This window comes from Tyto alba, unplaced genomic scaffold, assembly GCF_018691265.1.
Source record: "Tyto alba isolate M040663 unplaced genomic scaffold, T.alba_DEE_v4.0 Super-Scaffold_7, whole genome shotgun sequence".
In the NCBI taxonomy this organism is placed as follows: Eukaryota; Metazoa; Chordata; class Aves; order Strigiformes; family Tytonidae; genus Tyto; species Tyto alba.
The window spans coordinates 8,993,744-9,006,487 of NW_024881328.1; the positions used below are offsets into that span (position 1 = coordinate 8,993,744).

General features: G+C 38.6%; 1 protein-coding gene across 2 annotated transcripts in view; it reads left to right on the forward strand.

The window, feature by feature from the left end:
• The window catches only part of NCKAP5 (NCK associated protein 5), a 250,857-nt gene that overhangs the window by 218,971 nt on the left and 19,142 nt on the right, over nt 1-12,744 (forward strand). For both annotated transcript variants that reach the window (XM_042784066.1, XM_042784067.1), the window contains exons 16-17: nt 2,034-2,163; nt 4,879-5,066. In XM_042784066.1, the coding sequence (XP_042640000.1) occupies nt 2,034-2,163; nt 4,879-5,066 (318 nt within the window). The remainder of the gene's footprint in view (nt 1-2,033; nt 2,164-4,878; nt 5,067-12,744) is intronic.

Below are 12,744 nucleotides of genomic sequence, written 5' to 3' on the forward strand. Positions count from 1 at the left end.
CCTATTAATGTTACCGGTTTATTTTGTTACAATTATTAAACTGTTTTTATCTCAACCTACAAGTCTCCCTTTACCCCTCCAACTCCCTCCCCCATCCCCCGGGCGGGGGGAGGGTGAGCGAGCGGCTGCATGGTGTTTTGCTGCCGGGCGGGTTCAAACCACGACAAATCCTCACAGTCATTTTATAGACAAGGAAATGGAGACCTTTTGCCTTATTTTTCTCTTCAAGAAACTTGATCTTATTTGTTTGCTTTCCATGAGATTCTGATCTTTTTTTCCCCAGGCCTAGGTTTCCTTGTCTGTGTTGCTGAATAGTATGAGAGTTTGAGCAGACGTGCTATGAAAGTATTGTGAAAATATTCTTCTTACAAGTTTCTGTGTGATTTTGATTAATCCTTGCAATGATCTGTCTGTCCTTCAATCTCTTCATGAAAACCATATAAGGAACAAACAGGCAAATGCATATATGCCTGTGTAAAAGCTACTGCTGATGGTTGTCAAGTTATTCATATTCAGGAATGCCAGGCTGTCAAGCCCTGTGACAAGTACAGAGTCAGCAGGTTAGCAAAGAAAGAAAAAAAATTCATCAAGAAAGTGGGCGTTAAGCAAGGAAATGGTCAGACACTGCCAGCTAATAAGCCTGACATTACAACAGGCGAACAACATTTTGTTGTGTAACTTTTTTGCATGTCTGTTTTATCCATGTATTTACCAACTGGGGTATCTCTCATTTTTATATGGCCCATGCTCTGGATATTTAGAACAGAAACAGAGAGATAAAATTACTTGTTTTGTATGTCATTGACAAGCTGGTGGTGAATTCTCTGTAGTGCAATAGTTCTGGCTTCCAAGTCACAACCACATCACTGTGCTCTTCACCCAGAGCCAGTTGTGACTGACCACATCCAGTCCCAAAACCATCTTAACACATGCTACATGTGTTACTGCTAATTAGTCTGCCTAAGAGTCAGAGGGTCAGTGTGGGTGTAGCTGGCATGTGAATGTGTCTAAATGGCTTCAGGGCTACAGCTGACTTGAAATCTCCCAAATCTTGGGATATGTTGGGATAATGTTGGGCATACCTGGCTACATGCAGGTATCCTCAGGTCTGGTCCCCTCTCCACAAGTATGTGCTTCCTCTCAAATGGATGTTCTGCATCAGTTAAAAATGGCAACATGGATGGGAAGATGTTGAAATTAGTATCACTCTGAAAAATTGAATTAAAAACTCTTTTGAGCCACTGATAGGCAACTGGGGTTTGGATAGTAGGTGGTATTTGTAACTATAGATTAACTGTGCCACTAACTGAGCAGTATCAGCCTTAGCTTCCCCACACCCATTTTGTGGAGTTTATTCTACAGAGCTGCTTCTCTTGAAAAGTTTAAGCCTTCAGGCCTTCCATGATTAGAAGCTGTCCAGAGCTGTCAGCATTCCTCTTTACTCCCAGAAGAAAATCCTTAGTGTTGCTTCCTGATGAGAAATGGGATAAGAATCAGCTGGGAATTAAGGGCTCTCCAGTACTGTAATGTAAATGCCAGGACAAGGGATATGAATTTAGGAAGAATTTAGGATTTACTGGTATAGAAAGAATTAGTATTGTCTACTGGCCATCCTAATTGTCTCTAGAATTGCTTGCAGCAAACCATGTGTTATGTGATAATTTTGCATGTTACAAATATACGGTATTAAACATAATTGATAAGTTTTAAAATTGAACTTGTGGATGAAATGATCTGAAAATGTTGGTAGATTTTAAAACAGTGAAAAAAAAATGTAAAATCTGGACTGTTCTGCTGGACTACCTCAGGGGACTTACCAGGACAAGAATGTGTTATTTCTCCTGTGTCAGACTGATGATTACTTACTTGAAGTAGAACTGGTTAGTTAAACTGGTAATGCAGACTTTTTTCCAGTTGAACTATCCATTTTTACTGCACGATGAATATAAAATGTTCCACTCTTAATACCATCTTTGGCATTATTTTGAGATATATGCATCATCTGAATGACTGCGCTATCCTTACTTGTACAGGACAGAACTTTGAGAGTGTGTACGTATTCTGCGAGCAGCAGTGACGCTGAGCCAGAGCCAGAGTACGAAACAAATTATTTTAGAACTGCAGAGGAGACTTTTGTAGAGTTAACAAAAAACAACAAGCAAGGTAATTGAAAATTTGTACATAAAAATGTGTATCTCTCATCTCTGTTCTGACTCAGCTGCAGATAGTGTCCTTCATTGAACTTTCTGTCTAGTTTTCACTTTCTAACCCCAGATCTTACTTCAGTCTAATTTTCCTCTAGCTTTTTGTTACTTTTTGCTCTTTATTCTATGTGTCTATCTTTTTTTCCTCTCTTCTACAGTTTTTGCTAGCAGTGGCTTAACTTGTAGTTTTTTTATGCATAAACCCCTGCAGTGTAAGTAAAAAGAAGTCTTCTGTTACATTATTACAAAATTTAAAAGGTGACTATAAAGATAGCTTCCCATTTTTTCTTTTTAATTATATTAGCCAGTCGTAACAGCACAGTGATCAAGGCCAGAGTTTTCCAACCTCTGTACCAAAGTGATGTTGGCTATGGTGCCGTAGTGAAATCTCTCTCATCGTCCTCCCTGTATATATTGCCATTTTCAAGTTGCAAACCTTTTTGCGAGAATTGATGGCAGTTTGGAATTCACTGAATTCCAGTAGATAAAAACACATTAAGTGAAGTTCTTGAGATAATAGTTTTCCATGTGTTTAATAACCCAAGAAATTGCTGTCTTGTCTTGACCACCATCTTGCTGTGCTGCAAGCCACCTTTCAGTGCAGATGTGTGCCCTCTGGGAGAGGGAGGAGGGTGTGGCTCACATCTTTGCCTACACAGCCGATGGCCTCCCTGGAGGAGATAAATTCTGGTGAGTGCAAAGGCTAGTGCAAGGTCTGGGCACCACAGAGGCCCTGAGAGCTTAAGCAGTACTTTGGTGATTCATAGGATTTGAGCTGACCCTCTGCACAGCAGTGAGCTTGACCTAGCAGAGATTAGCACCTACTGTAGATACTTCAGTGATGAATGCATTAAAAATGCCATGGACAGCTAGATACTGTTGGCAGACATAGTGCACTCTTTAGTGTCTGCTGGGAGTTGTACTTAAACATTTGGCATTTTCAGAGGTAATCCATTTTTTGTGATTCCACCAGATAGAGAGCAGAGTAAGAGACTAGAACCGTTTATTTACATTACTCCTGTAACTGTATTTTTAATCTGTATGAAATGTTGCAAGTCATTTAACTTACCCCATAAACATTTCTTTTTACAGATTTTGCTCTTTACAAATCATGTTCTAATACAAGAAAGATGTGTTTTGTTGAAGAAGTAGATAAACATTTTTTTTCTGTATTGATCACAGTTTGCAAAAAAAAAGGATTTTATTGTGTGTAAGCAGTTGCATTAAATGGCAGCAGATCCCAGGTTTAATGACACCTAAGCATGACTTGAAGTCACCATTTTACACAGAAAATCATTAATTTTGTGCATATGCCTAACTTTTGGGCTAGTAACCGAACTAAAATTCATAATTGTGATTGAGACAAATAGAAGAGAAAATTATAAAGCATTACTGCAAAATTATTTCTGCTGTGGTCATTCCTTATGGTCAGAATTACTGTTCTGTGCTTTATAAATGCAGTTCTCACATTGTATTAATAACAATACTTTATTCTGTTCTGTGTTCAAAGATCTTAGTTTCTTTATGCACACGTGATATAACCTCAAAACATCCACATGAGGCTGAGGCAGGGGCTGCAGCAAACCAATTCATAGAGAATATTTTTATATATGTAGATAATTTTATTTATGAGATGAGTCCACAAAACATTCATGAACTTTCACTGGTTCCACAATTATAATGTTGGAGTGATTTTCATCTTCCATTTATGAGCAGGGAACAGAAAGACTGTGAAACTGAGTGCCCAATGCAAAGGCTATTAAAAGTTAATGATAAGACCTTCACTGATTTAGAGGGCTTTGGGTGAGACTCCCAGTACATTGCCCAATGTTATGGAGCAAGTCAGTAGAATAGCAGAACAAGTCAAATATTCCAGGATCTTCCATTTCAACCATGAAAAAATTTTGATTCCAGTTTCATTAAGGTTTTATCCTGATGTGATTCTGTTGGAGGCACTGGAGGCAGATACTCTTCTAATGCTATATGTTAAAAGGTGAAGTTGAAGTTTGTGCAACAAGTGTGAGGAAAGAAGCTAATGATCATGTAAGCCTCTGTCTCCTGTGCATTTTCATGAAGCTGCAGAAAATTTCTTTGGTTTTGGTTTGGTCTTCTGAATGAATTTTCAGCCTTGGACTTTGGAAACTGAGGTTTTATTCCTGATATTCTTATATTACAGTAGGATCTATAACGAATGGGTAGGACTTGTTTCTTACCTTACTAGTGTATTTTTAATACTGTTGCATTCATTAGCTAAAAATGTAGTGAAAAGGAAAGAATTATCAAATACAGTCAAACTGAAAGACATGTTAAAGGAGCTTAGCATATCTGCCATGTAAGACTATTAAGAGAAGAACAAAGACTTACAGCAAATAAATAAGTAGAACAATCCCCCCCAAATTAACAATCTCATCTATAATTAAAAAAGAAAGGATATTAATTCTGGCTGTCTCATACCATCTCCTTCACCTTGAATATTAAGTATGAACAGTCCCCTGTACATGCACTGATTGGAGATTTAGAACCTACTATTTAATGCTTTTATTACATTGAATTCCAGATACCCTGAAATATTTTAAATACATTTTAAAATTGTAAAATTACATTACAAAGTATGTAGAATACATTTAATCAATTAAATATGACATAATGATAGTATTTTTAACATCTCTTACAGCTGAGCAGGAAAAACAAAATCAGAGAAAGTCATTTCTTGGGAACCCGATGTCAATCTTGGATTTATACCAACACAGTCTCTATGGCCATTTTGGGGAGGATGGACCTGAACAATTAACACATTACAGTTTAATTGAGCAACTGAGTGGAGCTTCCAGTAAAGACAGCAAGGGCAAGGAGAGCCCAAGTGTGAGTTACTGTGATTTTTATATTCTCATTTTCTTCATGTCTATTTTTATTTGTCTCTTGTTTTTTCCTCAGTATGTTGATTGATTACAAAAAACAGGCAGACTTGAAAAAAATATCATGAACCTGCAGAAGAGTAAGGATCTAAATATTTTTAGAACAGAATGTTACATTCTGATGCTCACCTGTCATAGAATTAGACTTCCAAAATTGACAAGTAGAGACAGGCTAGCACTAGCAGTCTACTATTAGAGAGGAGTTGAAATTTAAGGCTAGCAAGAAAACACATGATTTATCTTTCAAGGCTGCTCCTTCACATATAGTTAGATAATATGTATAGCACAACATGTAGTAAATGACTTAAACATCTGAAGTAGTATTCCTGAAAATTCAAATGAAAATATGCTATGGGAGTCAGGTGTCTTCTGGTATCTTTTGAAATAACTCTTGGTGTTAGCTCTGGAACTCCTGATCTGAGGGTTTTAAACATTATTTGGATGAAGATCAGTCCTGATCTGATTGGCGGATCTTGACGCTAAACTGAAACAAATTTGCTTTCTCCGCTTACTTCATGAGAACTGATTTGCTATTTCTCTCTCTAAAAACTTTGAACCTGACATCATGCAGTCTCAACAACCCTGAAAAGCAACTTCTCAACCTGCTCTTTTCCTCCTCTTTTCTCATGCCTTCTCCTCTCATCCTCACACTTCTTTCTCACTTTTTCTCTCCTTTGCTCTAACAAGCCTATTTGTTTGAAAATAGAGCCACCCAGCCATGATCCACTGTAATTATTTTGCCTCCACTTTCAGTCTCTTTCCCCATCTCTTCTTCTTTTTAAATACAGACTCTTTTGTTTCTGTGTGTAGCACTCAGCACACTTTGGACATATTACAGTATAAACAAAGGTGGTAGCAGAAAATAATGAATGAGCTGCTGTTTTGTAGCATACTGATGTAGTTCAAAAGTGAAAAAGAATTTTTATCTCTTCCCAGACTCCAGTTTTCAGTTTCAGAAAATCACTGTGCATTTTAACTTCAGAGGTGATTAACTCTAACCAAAGTTAGAGTCTTACAGCTTTCAGGAATCTGGGCCAAATGTGCAGAAGGAATGTGTGGAACAAACTGGCAATGCCCCTGTTTATTTCAACTCTGCTGGCATGAAAGCCCTGCTTAACTGAATATTAAATTGACTCACAAACTTAAAAAGAAAAATCCTGAAATGTATCTGCCTCATTTCCCAACCAACCAAATTTCACTAGAACCCAGAATATGATTCAATTTTAATATATTTGGATTGTATTAGAAAGAACAATTTTAAAGACTCTGGCTTCGTATTGGGAAGAAGAAAAGGGAAAAAAAAAAAAGGTAGCAGAAGACTCAGGAGAGTATTAAAAAGGATAGATGAAGGAAAATAATTTTAGCAGCCACCTAATTCCTCATCTTGAGCATCTAGAAAGACATAGCCTAATTATACAGATGAGATTAATTACATATGTATGTGTATATATATAAATATATATAAAAATCAATTCTGACTTCTGAAGGCCAAGGTCTTTTGCTATTAACAGAAGAATTAGATTTGGTTCCACTATAGAAAAGTGTCTTACAGTTGCATCTACTTTTAACTCATTCTTCTTATGCATTTCTTGTATATGACATCTCTGCAGTGTGCCAAATCAGCATCAAAACTTAAGCGAAACTCATTGAAATAGCCTTTGCATCCTTGTAAAAATCCATCATTAAACTAGAAGGCAACAGGTATAACTCAGCACTAACGTTTTTCATGCATTATTTTGGGGGGCTGAAATAGCTCTCAAAACAGCATTGCCTCTCAGTGAAAGCTCACTAAAGCACTAGAGATTTGCCTATTAGTATTAAACTTTTCAGAATGACAAATGAGAAGCAGTGACCATGAAAAGCAGGTGGCCCTGAACTCCTTCTTTGAACCAGCATGGCAAATTTTTCTGAGCTCTAATTTGTCCAACCCAAGAAGATTCACAGTCTGTTTAAATTGGAACTGTGTGATCTGGAACATTACCCACACAAAGAGGGGGACACCAGAAAGTGAGGCACTTATGGCCATGAACTCAAAAAAAAAAGATGAACTGGGACACACACACACACACACAAAATGCAAAAAAAAACCCAGCCAAGTGTCATGATGAGCGGAATGAGTTTACATTGCTTGTCAAAAGAGCAGTGTGCTGTGTCAGTCCCTCAGCCCAATTAAATTGGACTGTACAGCACCAGTACGATAGTGGCTTCAGACTGGGTGCTCTAATGAGACATTCTGGCAGGAAGCTCTGTTAACCCAGACTTACTTCATTTGAATTGTCTCCTTCTCACCAAACATACTCACCAGCATTACCCCCCAAAGCATATACACTATAAGTTTTATCAGTAAAAGTATTGCATAGAAGGAGTTTCAGAAGGGAAACAACCAATGGGCAATTGGTTGACAAATATGATAAAGGAACACTCAATGGATGGTTTGAGGAATCAAAAAAGGCTTTTACACACTGAAAGGAGAAATACTTATTGTTCCAGTTTCCTATCTGCCAAGTCTTAAAGACCATCCTGGTTAAATTCTCTTGGCTCTAGGACCAATTTGATGTTACATTTATTTTGACCTGGGAAACATATTCTTTTTGTACACTCCAGAATTTTGGACAAGAAAAACTAATCACAGTTTCGAAGAAAGGAATAAAATGCATTGAATCATAGGCATAAAACTTTCACTTAAGTTAGCATCCACGTTGTATTTTTCTCATGCAGGATTTTGAAAACTAGAAACAATATTTTTTATATGTATCAATAGAATTCATTTTCATTAAACAGAAATTTTTATGATTTAATAAAACATATGCAGCATCTGGTCCAAAGTCCACTGCTGTCACCCCATGGGAGATGACACCAATTCAGTGAAACTTCAGTGAGGCCTGCACTAGACAGCTGCTCCTCTTCCTTGTAGCAGTAATTGGTAGTGCCTTGAGCAGTTTGCTGGTGTCATGATTGCTACCATATTTTTGCAACGAATAAATTATTTCACATTTCAATTAATTTACTGGTTAGACTTTAAAAGCTCAGTAATTAATTTTTTCTTATAAGAATTCAGAAAACAAGATAAACTTCCCTCACCCAGGCCCATTGTTTATTATTTTATGATCAAATGAGAACTGACATGAGACTTACTGTCTTCTTTGCTCCCTTGGAAAAGTAACTGAGTTGGTCAAAGATTTTATTTCTTAATCATCTTTATGATACCGAAGCATCATGAAAAATGTGTTATCTTCTCTGTCCTTAAACAACCATCACATATTTTTTTTCTGTAATACAGCTCTTCTTGCTTTCTTTTGTCCCTATGTTTTACTCAATTTGAGTCACCAACAAGGCTTGCGTGTATTTCAGGGCACGATTTGAGCACTTTAAAGAAAAGATCCTTTATGGAAGGGGTCTGATACCCATCACAAGTTTCTAAATCCTCGTTTTCCCCCAGTTTTGATGACATACATGAGAAATCTGACTTTTCTGGTACAGTTACAATGTTAACTAAATCAGCAATTTAAATAAGTGGCTCACCTAACTGAAGAGGCTTGTATTTGCCATGTGAAGTTATGTTCTTATTCAACACAGCAGAGTTTGTATGTGTTGTACAGATGATTCATGAAGGAGATCAAATGCTCAAATTACCGTGTCTTGCAATTCAAGTGGATATTAGAGCTTGCTGGCAAATACAGGAAAAAAAAAAATTAGAAAAGTTGCTGCGGTTTTGGCTGCACTTACAAATGGGACTGACATGGCGGCATTCCCAGATAAACTCAAGGTTTTTTACAGCTGAGTAAGCTGACTGAGAGTTAATGTGATATGATTGACTCATTGTGCTCACAAGCCTTCTAGTGCATCTTATTAACAGAGGGGAATATCCACAAAAGGATTAGAAATGAGAATAAGAAAGTTTGGTAATTGCACAACACTTGCCATCCTCAAGGATCCCAGGGCATTAAGCTGATGCTATAGAGGATGTTCCAGCATTCCTGAATTACAGCAATAATTAAAGCATCCCAGACACCTCTGCAGGCTACACTAAACGAGTAAGGGGAAAATGAAGAAAGGCATGAGCTGCTTCTGCTTGTGTCTCATCTCCTGCAGAGGCCAGTAAGTCTTGAGCTGGCATACGAATTGGCAGTACATTGGGCACTTTGCACTGTTCACCGATTTAGGTAGCTCTTGGAGAATGGGCCAGCAACGTCTATGTGCCTGATTTGGGTTCTCTGAGTCACTTCCTGAAGGTGCCTTATTCTCTCTGAAAGAGAGAAGAAAGAGGGTCTTAAATGGAGTCCTTCTTTAAAAGAGACTCTCTGTATTTAAATGTCCGAAGTAGTTCCAGGGAGACCGTGTGCACTCTGCCTTCATAGAGAACTGATTTTTTTCACATTATCAGATATGTTTAGGGAGGGATTCTGCTTATCACATGTGAAAAAGCCTAAGATAATGATTTGGGTCCAGTTAGCAGTTGGGAAGAGCTACATCCTGAGAGTTTAAAGTGGGAAGGAGGTATGGAACTGTGGAACTACTTGCTTCCTTGCCTTGACCAGAGAAAGGGAGCCTATGCAGCTGGCTTACTATTATTAATAATAATAATATTATTATTATTAATAATAATAATAATAATAATAATAATAATAATAATAATAATAATAATAATAACAATAATAACAACAATAATAACAACAATAATAACAATAATAATAATTAAAATTATTATTGTTATTATTATTATTAAACTTTCAACCCAAAGTTAGCATGATGAACATTGCTCCAATCTTTTCTCTGTGGGCAACTAGTAGAAAGCAGCTATTGTAGCTACCATTTGTATTTTAGAGAATGAAACTGCATCTCAGTGCACCCTCAGGTGAGCACTGAATAATTACCTTGCTTATACTTTCATAATAGCAAGAGTTCCTGCAGCTGGGGCAGCATTGGGTGATACTTTGCTAGTTGCTTGGTCTCAGGATCTCAGTTTCACTGTCTGTAAATTTGGGACAGCAATGCCTATCTCATGTTACAACCAGAAAGAAAACAGCAAATGCTCTAGATGACCTAGGTCTTAGCTTCTACATGTGTGTACAAAATACAGAATTTGAAGCAACTCTTGAAAATTATTATACTAGAAAGTAATAGAAGAGGTCCCTTGCCAATAAGAGAAAGTATCTAGATGGGCTGGATCAAATCCAGGGATTAGTTGATTATGGATTTCTGTGTACTGAGTGTATAATTCAGTTTACTGTGTATCAAGCACAGAAACCTCTCACCTCTTTGCTCTTTTCCTTGCCAGGCTTAAGAGAGGAAGATGATGAGGTGGGGAGGGAATCAGTTATATTTCCTTTCCTAGACCTGATGAACCTAAGACATTAAGGAAGATACTGCCATTGTACAATTTGTAGATGGGAATAAGTCTCTTCTACATCTCATCTCAGACTCATTCACCCATCTTTTGTGGTTTAAGATCAATGCTTTTTTCCATGTAAGGAATTCATATATCAAATCATTGCATATGTTTAGGGAGGTGGTCGATGAATGTAGACATTAGGGGATGCCAGCCTAAAACCAGATGGTCTGATTCATTCAGGATCAGATGTCCTTTCATCCTCCCTGTCACAAACACTGAAAATAACATGTATTTATGGGTTTGTGTTAGATCTTCAAAACTCATGTCATGTTAGCACAGAGTGTATATAGAAGCTCCAGCAACAGTTTTATAAAGGACAGTGTTACAAAAGGAAAGTAAACTACCCAGCAGACTTGTATGTCCATCTAGGGCTACAGCACCTTTGTTTTGAAAGCAGGGCAAACTAGCTCACCCAAAGAAAAGGAGCGTGTGCTGAGCACCGTGCTCGAATCGGCTAGCACCCGAGCCAGGCGTCTCACGGTGGCGTAAAGCCACGCAGATGTACCTGCTCTGCTCGGAGCGCAGCCCAGTCACGGCAGCCCTGAAGCGGCCCGGCTGGCGGCCAGGCTGCCCCCGAGCTCGCTTGCCTCCTGCGTGCTTGCTCGGAGCTGCCCTGGACCTCTGCTCCAGAGCTGGTGCAGCCGGGCAAGGTGGCGTCTGCCTGCCGCCTCCGCGGGGAGGTCACGGCGAGCACGAGGCCTTGCTGGGCATGGCCTGCGCTCTGCCCCACGGCATGTACGGGGTGGCCTTGCAGCTGCGCGCGTTTCCATTTGTCAAAATCGTCTCAATAGAATTTACCCTCTGACAGGTTTGGGACTGCGAGACTTCCTTTCTGTTTAATCAAAGGTTTTTGATTCTCAGATGAATGATGCAATACTTGTTCCGTCAAAGCAAAGACTGTCTGAGTAATTACCCAAATTGATGTAAGATCTATTGTCAGGGGAATTTTATAGGAGTATTTGACAACGTAAGTGACAAAAACCACAGGAGCATGATCTGATAAGAAAACAGATTTAACATACCACCCATGGGATTAGTACAGAATTAAAAATATGTTTTCTAGCCTCAAGTCTGATTCAATTCATGTGGGGAAATGTGAAATTAGAAATAGGCTAGGATGTCTCCAGACATCAACAAATCCCACATCTCTGCATGGTTTTTTCCCCTCCATAGGGCAAGTTCACATTCCGAGATGTTCCACTGAGCCTTATATTCCTAATCAGGTCTTACTGTTTCTAGTGTCTCGCCATCAAAGTTGCCTCCAAAAAGTAAAGTGAAGAGACAGCAAAACAAGCAATTTGAAGACTGCTAGGCAGTCTCCTGGGACCAAAGTCTCACTTGACGTGTATCACTTAAAAGAAATGTTGTGTCGTGTGGAAGAACATTCTTACAGTTAGCCTGAGGAACTAGCTTGGCAACAGTAAAAAGCTGCAGTTACACAGAGACTCATTTCTCTCCCTGTGCCTTCTAGGTGAAACAACTGAGGTTTCTTACACTGTTGAGAGTTTTAGTAAAAAATCATGCAATGGAGAGTAGCTCAGCAAGGAGGATGACAACCTCCTCCATAACTTTTTTAAGTTTTTAAAAGGCTTTGGCAAAGCAAAACAACATTTGGAAGGCAGAGTCCGCCGGAGAAAATAACTTTTTTAATGGTATGTAAGGGATATTTTTAGGAAAAACGTACCCTAAAAAAAATTGAAGCTTTTATCTGCTGATACAGTTCTGCTTCTAGCACTAATGGACTGAATAGTTTTAGTACTGTGCCACCAAATCCCATTCTGACTAGCCCTCCAGCTGGTATAAAAGTTCGCTCTATTTTATGTTTGGTTAGCGTATTTATGGGGACGGGTAGGTGGCGACATTTTAACTCAAATATCTTTTAGCACAGAGTTTTTAAAGAGTATTTGGATATTGGTGAAGGACAGAAAGTCTTTGGCATAGTACAGCAGGCTGTGTGGCATTTAAAACACATGGTGTACAAGGCTAGCAGGAGAATAGTTTGGATGTGAGTCTGAGAGAAGACGCGGAGGAAGTGAAAAGCTGTAGCTACAGGAGGAAAGTTAAGAACTTGAAGCATCACTGGCATGTAGGTGCAGTTCTAGTGCCTATGGCACAGTGTCATGTTACGCTAAATCCCCAAATAACTCACAGCACTGAGTGAAGTGTGCCTGTGTAGTTTGTCGGGTGCCGGGTACAGATGTGTGGGCTTGGCTGATTTAAGGCAACACGCTGA